This window comes from Pyrus communis, chromosome 3 (assembly GCF_041283825.1).
Source record: "Pyrus communis isolate YQ-2024b chromosome 3, ASM4128382v1, whole genome shotgun sequence".
NCBI classification, from domain to species: Eukaryota; Viridiplantae; Streptophyta; class Magnoliopsida; order Rosales; family Rosaceae; genus Pyrus; species Pyrus communis.
In genome coordinates this window covers 18,341,668-18,350,133 of record NC_142567.1, presented here as the reverse complement: position 1 = coordinate 18,350,133, position 8,466 = coordinate 18,341,668, and the positions used below count along the sequence as shown (strand labels likewise).

General features: G+C 37.5%; 1 protein-coding gene across 1 annotated transcript; it reads left to right on the top strand.

Annotated features, from left to right (window-relative positions):
• The first annotated feature begins 423 nt into the window (after positions 1 to 423).
• On the top strand, positions 424 to 1,831 carry LOC137715990 (uncharacterized). Its single transcript, XM_068455376.2, has 2 exons — positions 424 to 613; positions 1,190 to 1,831. The coding sequence occupies exons 1-2, from the start codon at positions 484 to 486 to the stop codon at positions 1,588 to 1,590; spliced, it is 531 nt and encodes a 176-aa protein (XP_068311477.1). The 5' UTR covers positions 424 to 483; the 3' UTR covers positions 1,591 to 1,831.
• Positions 1,832 to 8,466: the final 6,635 nt, after the last annotated feature.

Sequence of the window (8,466 nt, the reverse complement as noted above, 5' to 3'; positions counted from 1 at the left end):
AAATAATAATGTACATGTACAATGATGTGTGATAAAGTTTCAGAAGGGCCAATGTCCAACACTGATTGAATCACCTACTAGCCCAACAAGATCAGAGTTTTATACTAAAAGTCATCATTGTAATTAAGAACGGGACTATATGATAATAAGTTGTAAATTCTTTCGTCATTACTCCGGATGTGGGATTTTCAACATCATGCACCAAACTTTCTGTCAAGATTAAATATCTACATTACTTCACCTTCCAAAATATCAGTACGTACCAGCCTCTGATGTAAAAGAAATTCACATGCCAATATAACTTGGACAAGTAAAATTAAAAGCCCTTCACGCAGAACCAACTACTAATCTCACTCAGTGGGGTCATATATTTAATATGGCCTTCTTCTCCTCTTCTATTTATAAGCTTCCATGCAGTCATCTTTTCTTCAAATTAATTCCTGTGCTTCTGTAAGTGAGAGAGTGAGTGACTAGTTTGCTTCAATGGCGCTTTCCTGGATTCTCCCAGCACTTCTCTTTGCTTTGGTTCTTGCAAATGTTGAACTCTCCACATGCCAAGTTCTGAAGGCCAAGGTCACTTGCCTTGACTGCCATCAAAATTATGATTTCTCAGGTTCCATTTGTTAATTTTTTTAGTTTTACTCCGTTAATTTTTTTAGTTTTACTCTATATATTTTGTTTATTTTTTTTTCATTTTAGTCCTAACTTAATTTTTAAGTTCAAGAAACCCTAGTGTTCAAAATGTGGAATTCTTTGTCCAATTTTCTAAAATTCTAGAATTTTAACTACTCTTGGGAGTTCGAGTACTCTTTCAAGGAGGCGAGTTTGAGCAAAAAATTGAAATTGTTTGAAGAGAAAAAAAAAATAAAAAAATTTCAAGGAGGCGAGTGGTACTTGAGGAGGTTTGAGTATTACTGTTAGGCGACACAAAACCTCAGCCATAATAAATTAGTATCGAACTCGGGAGAGTCGAACTTAATGAACACCTTCCATTTACCAGTAGAGATGGCTACTAGCTAGTAGACTGGTTTTAGGCAGCTGAGTCGTTTTATTTCTAGATGATAAAAGGAGGGTTAAATAGTCTTTAGGCTATTATAAAAATGTTTAATTTCTTCCAGATTTCCAAATTAGCCTTTTTTAAAAGTAGACCAAATTCTTATTTAATTACTTCATGCGTTATATGTTTCAGGAATCAAGGTTTTGGTGAAGTGTGATAAAGTGAAAAAGATGGCAATGGCAATAACAGAAAATGACGGCTCTTTTGAAGCAAAGCTCCCCTCAAATAACAACACTAAATCTCCACATGCTAAGAACTGCTTTGCCAGGATTCTTGGAGGACCAGATCAGCTCTATGCCTCCAGGAAGTTCATGGCATCTGAGATTGTCAAGACCCAAGACTCCAACTCTTATACCACAACAACTCCTCTTGGCTTCTCCACATCATGCCCTTTGAACATCAAAGATGCAGCCTGTAAAGCCATGAACAAGTTTGGCTCGTCCAAGACTATCAATCTGCCTCTGCCACCAGAGTGGGGTTTGGCACCTTCAAGCTATTATATTCCTTTCATCCCCATCATTGGGATACCTTAAGTATTGTGTGTGAAGAAGCATGTTATAATTAAGCTGCAGAAGTTCTATATATAAATAAATATATATATATATATGTATATGTATATAAATGTATGTACGTATATGTGTGTGTGTGTGTGTGTACCCAGTGTGTTTTAATTTATTTGTTTTTTTCCTTTGTGGCCTATAAACCTAGGAGGTATAATGTATTAAGCACTTAGAACAAGGTTGATTTACCAATAAGACAAGTAGTATTACTGCATCGTGTACATACACTGATACAAGCACTATACCCGCTTATTATTCGTTCAAGCGCTATCATCGTTTATTTTTAGGTCCTCGTTGCAAGATTAACCTTCGCAAAATACAATAAAAAAAGTTTATATTGTTTCAAATAACCATCAAATGTTCACGATATTAATCAAATGTTTAAATGATTTCATCATGTTTGGTTAAATTTTATAGGGATGGCCGTTGAACGTTTTGTATCATTATCTGAGTTGATGTTCTAGTTATGTGAAGCTTAGGGTTAAGTGGTTTTTTTATAAGAAAGTACGATATCTCATTCATTGAAAAAACGGCATTACAAATACATATCATGAATAACTAAACAATGATCAAACTAAATATAAAAATATTACAAATACATATCAATAAAACCCTGAAACCTCGTCTTGTGAGAAGAAAATCACAAATCAAATATTGGAATAGGGAGTATACGATGCCATGGATCTATCGCATCACCTAATCACCGCCACAATCCTAGAATACCAAATGAAGTAGATTCAGAAAATCAAATAGCTCCACCCTTCACACATAGTTCCAAAAGAAGTAGCACATCAAAACGAAAATTAAAATCATGCAACTCTCCTAAAGAGAATCAAACTAGCAAATTCTCCTAAAGATAGAAATAAAAATCAGACGCCAAAATAATTTCTGGAAATTATTAGACAGAAACAAAATAAATGGATAAAATGATGTCGCTGCTCCACATCATCCGGACATTCAAGAGCCATATCACCAAACCGGCTAAACGCTATTAGGGAGCAAAAATCTCACCAACGAGCCTAATCATATCTCAAGACCAAATCATTGTACAAACGTCACAAGCCAAGTTTAAATTTATGTAAAAGTGTGAAAACAAGGGGCATGTGAATTTACGATCATGCCACACCCAAGGTTCTAAAAGTGAAAAAACAGAATGACATATAGGTTACAAAGTATTATAACATATTGAAAACATGCGGAACAAGCATATAATGAGTGTTCATCCAAGTATTCGACAAGTCTCTTACAAGGAAAAATAAAATGCAAAATTAAAGTTATCTATTTTTTGTTTAAGTGAGAGTCGCGTCCTAAGTGTGTCTAGATAGGTGCCTAGGAACGTAGGTCTAAGTGCTTTTTCTTAATTTTCAAACATCTAGAGATTATCGAGGCGCTGGCCAACCATCTAGTGCCTAAGCAAGGATAGGTAAAAATTTGTAGAACAATGGTCACGCTAATAAAATAATAATTTATAAAACGGTATCCAAGCCCATGCACATGTATGCATTTTTATCATGCTATGTTATGACATTCATGTTATCAATCAATCACGTTAACCACGCTGCATGCTAAAGTGGGCCCAAGCCACATATCAGGGCATAACAAGTGAATTGTGGTGTGGATGGTTATAGAAGTTTACTAGGCCTACATGGAACTAAGGTTGTGGAAGAATTTGGGCCGCTTGGGAGCTGCAAAACACCAAGCCCATGATTTTTTTGTTTCACTTAGGAAAGTTTGAGAAAGAAAAAGACCATGCTTTCCCTTTTCGTTACAAACCAAAAAGGGCACTTAAGAATCAACCAAAATCCAAAGATGAGCCGCCTGAATCATAACAGGACCACATTCAACATAGTAATACACGCCTCACTAATAGAGTGAGAAGGAACCTTTCCCTTCCAAGCTTACACATGAAAACTAGAAGGAAAACAATGAGGACCGTTCCAAAATAAGATGATGTTTATGGAAACTAGCGTTGGAAGACGATGCTATTAGCAGTGTGCTCAACCCAGGCTTCACGAGACTAATAACGCTCTTCAACGTTACACCAAAGAGGGATTCTATAATTGCAGCCATAGAAAGAAATGAGAAAACTAAACAAAAACAAGAAGAAGAAAGGAAACCAAAGGATTCTCTAGCTGGAACTTGAGAGAATCCCTACACCTATAAGTTAGGGAAAGTCAGCACGATGAGGAAGGAGGAACAAGGGAAAAAGAGAACTATGGAAGATCGCACCAAGAAAGGCAAGCTTTCTCTTGGTGCAGGAAACTCTAGTTCTTGAGGAATAAGCTTTCCTACTTTGAGGATTTCCTTAAGTTTTCCTTACACTTCCTTGGTCACCAAAATATTACCAGAGTATTAAGAACCTAGATTACCCATCCTCAAACCATGCAAGCAAGCACAAGTTCTCTCTTTCATGCTAAAGCAATGAACTTTTAGCTTCCATGCTACCCTTCACTCATGCAAGTTATAATTTGTCATAATTATTCAATCTTTGGTAAATTGAAGTCATTTATTCAACTGGAATACTTCCTAAGATGTATTAATTCTTTTGAAGTATTTCAGGACTTGTGTCGGAAACAAACCAAGGGAGCTGAGGGTTTCCACCAAGGACTAAATCTAACTCGATTAAAAGATCCCTAACATAAATATTGGCGACTACACTGGAACCATGTCACAATTCTGATTCAATGGCTCCAAGATCCAAAAAAAAATAAAAAAAAAACACCACCTGGATTGGCAATGTCTTAGAGGAAGCAGGTGAGACTGCTTCTAGGCTAAACGAATCTCAGCGCCAGGAAAGCCAAGAGAATTTCAAAGAGTACGTCATGTTAAACATTGTTACTGCCATTATGCTTTGGGAGAAGCCTAAAAGGATATTGTCATGTCGATAAAAAAAACTTAAGAATTCAATCTCGAAGCGAAGCGCGAAGATGAGCTAAAAAGACCACGCACAGTGGGAAATGACCCATGAGAAGGAATCAGCTGATGTTGTCGTAAAGGGTTTTGAGAAGGGACCATTCTTTGCAACCCATAAAGGTATCATTACCATGCTAGAAAAGAAGTTACATAAGAGTTCCTAAGACTGGGTATGTTCCTTAACTACCATACCCAATCAGTCTCCTTCACATGCCATATCCTAAATACTAAGAAACTCATATGTAACTCGTTTTCGCAGAAGTGGGATTTCTTCCTCCTCCACAGGATTCTCAGGGTACCATCTTTATTATTGGAACCGTATTTGAAAAGGTGTAGCTAACGACGTTGACGAAGTGTTGCAGGACCGTTTTCCCTTATTCTTCGTTATAGTTGGGGAAGTTCTGGGTTTGAGAAAATTGACCCTTTTAAAACTTCTTTTGCTTCGATCCAATCGGGATCATGATAGGAAACTTAGAGCAATGGTTGATGACTGTACTCTTCCCACGATCCGAGATTCGAACCAGAGGAAATAGCCAATTCCAACTACGGTGCTTAGTAGAGGTTTGCATCACACGGTTGATCAACTCCGATCAACATACACCAATATTCTCTAAGTCATCGTTGAGGCATCGGTTGGGAGAATGAATGTTTTTTACTCTGGCCCTTGAGATTTCATCCTCCCAATCATCGTTAATTGCCAAGATATCCATGAACCAGTCTTTATCTTGCCAAGGGATATCTGAGATGTATGGCCCTCAAATAAGCTGGGTCTAGGCATAAAGTAGTAACCTTAAATGATTTTTCGTGCGTTGGACAACATCCTGAATTCTTGAAGTCCAAGATAAGCCTCATACCAACGATTAAGTAGTTCAAAGCATGTAATAAGCCTGAAGGTGACCAGGGCGAAGTCGTAGATAACCATGTCCTAGCTGATCAAGATGCCTTTCATTACTACAAAATCAGCTAAATGTGTCAGAGGATGGTGGCGATTAATAAGTATGTTGTTGGTTAAAATGTAATCGACAATACATATTAGGTAGTGCTGGATAACAAAATATTTCTTTCATTCGTAGTTGACAGACACTAGAAATGTCGGATATAGGCTACATAAATTTGGTAGAATCCGAAAAGAAATTTGAACGACACTAGATTGTTATTTTTTTTTAATATTTTTAACCATTTTTGGCAGTTGTAATGTCAACATTGGTGTTTATATCCGCAAGGATTGGTTAATTTTATTTTTTTTATTATTTTATTAATTATGTCGATTAGGGTACAATAACTGTCAGATTTATGTGACAGAATAGATTTATTTTATTATTTTCAAATTTGTACGCTGTGCAGCAAAAAATAATCCAAAAAATCATGGAGGCGACATATGGACTTTTGGGTAAAAAAGATGAGATTACCCTCGAGGCACATTGGGATTCTCATCCGCATGCCACAGACAATAATGGCTCAATCAAGGAAGAGTCAAAGGTGATTAATAGGGGATTGATGAGGAGTGATGAAAGGAATATGGAATTTATTTCATCAGCATCAGCCTAGAGACGAGGTAGTTCACTTATGCTCGAAATATCAAATAGTTTATGATGAAACCTCAACTGCCCACAAGCCAGGCCCCGCGACCTAGGTTTCTAGGCTCAACCACACAACTAGGAAGCTCAACCCATGCTGGCTTTTCCTATATTTTTCTCTCCTTGACCAGCAGGCATGAAGATTACATGCTTAGAATTCTAGCAGCCTAGGAAGCCCTCGAGCCCTCATTTCTCTCAATCGCCAGCCTAGCCTATGTCAGGTCCAAGAGCCCAGAAGGCTTGAGCCATGCGGCTCACCCAACACTACACCCCAACATCTCAAACCGTGACCCTAGCCGTCCAACTGGCCCTTGGCTCTAGCCAAACCGAGCAACTTAAGTCGTGGCCCTTGCCACACCATCTCCTTGGTCCATGCCGAACCAACTCCTGGCCCCTGCCAGCCGACGTGCTGCACCACCTCAACAGTTGCCCCGCGGTAGCACCACCCAAAAAGAAGAAAAAGAAAATTAAGTTTTTCTTACCTTGGTGTGGCGCAAAAAAGACAAAGAAATCAAGGGAAGGCGGTTCTTTGCACGGGCAAGTGAAAAAGAATGCTAAGGGAAGGGGAACAAATATCCTCTAACTTTCTCTCTTTCTTGTAGGGATATATAATTACCCTCCGAAGTTCGTTTAATCCCTTACTTAAGGTAGGCTTAAGCTTTGGTGGCAATTTATTTCCCTTTCCTACAAGAATCTAATTTCCAATCAAAGTGAGAATTTACATCAAAATAGGAAACAATCTTATGTTTCCTAAAGCAAAGGAGGATCTGTACACCTACTGCATTTTCCTATGAGCAGCCCAGCAGGTGTGGGGGCATTTGTGCAGTAAAAAATAATTCAAAAATCGTCGAGGCAACATGTGGACTTTTGGGTAAAAAATACGAGAATACCCTTTAGACACGCCGGGATTCTCATGCGCATACAATAGACAATAACAGTTCAATCAAGGAAGAGTCAAACGTGATCAATTGGAACTTATTTCATATTCCTATCTTCACTCCTCATCAATCCCTTATTGATTTTATGCAAAAGGTAACTCCCAAAACTTCCTATTTAATTTAGGAACAATTGTCATGTTAATTGTAGGATGTTATATCACATAATATCTTGCAATTATCACCCAAATACACCTTAAAGGGCTAGCCACTCTCCTATAAATGCCCTTCTTATCTTACTGAAACACTACCCACAAACTCCTAAATACGTTCTTTTCAAAATTCTAATTTTGGCATCCGAGATTTTTAGGCCCAAGACCCCCTCCATTTATCATGGGCACGTGAGGCTTTTGGCCTTAATCGAAGGTGTTATTATTTTGTAAGTGTACTTTCGTCAAAGGAGATGTCAAAAATTTGCATCCACATACGCCCCTTCTTCTTCTTCTTCCTTCTCTCGCATTCGTCTTCTTCTTCATCATTATTTTCTTCTTTCTTCTTCTTCATCTTCATTTCTTCTTTCTTCTTCATCATCAATTTTTCCTTCTCTTCATTGTAAGTCATCAATCTTCTTCTACTTTTTCTTCTATTTCTTCTTCCGTTCAATGCCTCATGTCTAATTTTCTTTTTTGATTTGATTTTGCAGGGTTGTATTTGAGTTGGCTGAGTACGATAAATGGACGATGGAATTCTTCAATAATTCAGGTTTCAAATAAATAATATTTATGAATATTTATGTTAAATTAATAATGTTTAACATAACATAAATTAATAATATTTAATAATGTAAGCATATCTTATGTTAAATTAATTTATTTTTCACTCTAATTGATTAGACTATATTTTACAATTTATATTATGCTTTTTATGTATTTATTTTAAAATTTATAATTTATTTGATGCTTTTTAACTCTACATGAACTCGTTCCTTAAAAAACAAAACCCAATTCGCCTAGCAACTATTTTTCTTTAATTACTCCTGTGGGATAAGAGAACACTAAAGGCCGATTTAGCCGACGGTACGTTTAAACAATTATTCCTCCTCTCTTAAATTTTGGGCGGGAGAACTCTTGCCGTTTATACATGAATAAAGTTAAATGTCGGTTTCAGGGTCAATACCATCGGTTTTACGGTCAATCCTGTCGCTTATGGGGTTTATCATTTTTTTTTTATTCCTGTAGCTTCTAACCGACGCCACCTTTAACTCTTGCTAAAACAAGCTCTCCCTCTTCCCTTGCCATTCCGGGCCGCTGCACATCCCTCCTTCCTACTCCTTGCGCATCACCCCTTCTCCTTCCCGCTGCAACCCTTTTTCCTTCTTCCCGCACCCTTTCTCCTTCACGCTGCCTTCTCCTTCAATTTCCATGGAAGAAGAATTCAAGGAGCAACAATCCCAAACTGGTGCATTTTGATTTATTTACGGCTTT

Excerpts from the sequence above, each read along its gene's own strand:
- LOC137715990 (XM_068455376.2), top strand. The coding sequence starts at position 484 with ATGGCGCTTTCCTGGATTCTCCCAGCACTTCTCTTTGCTTTGGTTCTT. Across the intron at positions 614-1,189 it reads TCAAAATTATGATTTCTCAG|GAATCAAGGTTTTGGTGAAG; the intron begins GTTCCATTTGTT and ends TATATGTTTCAG.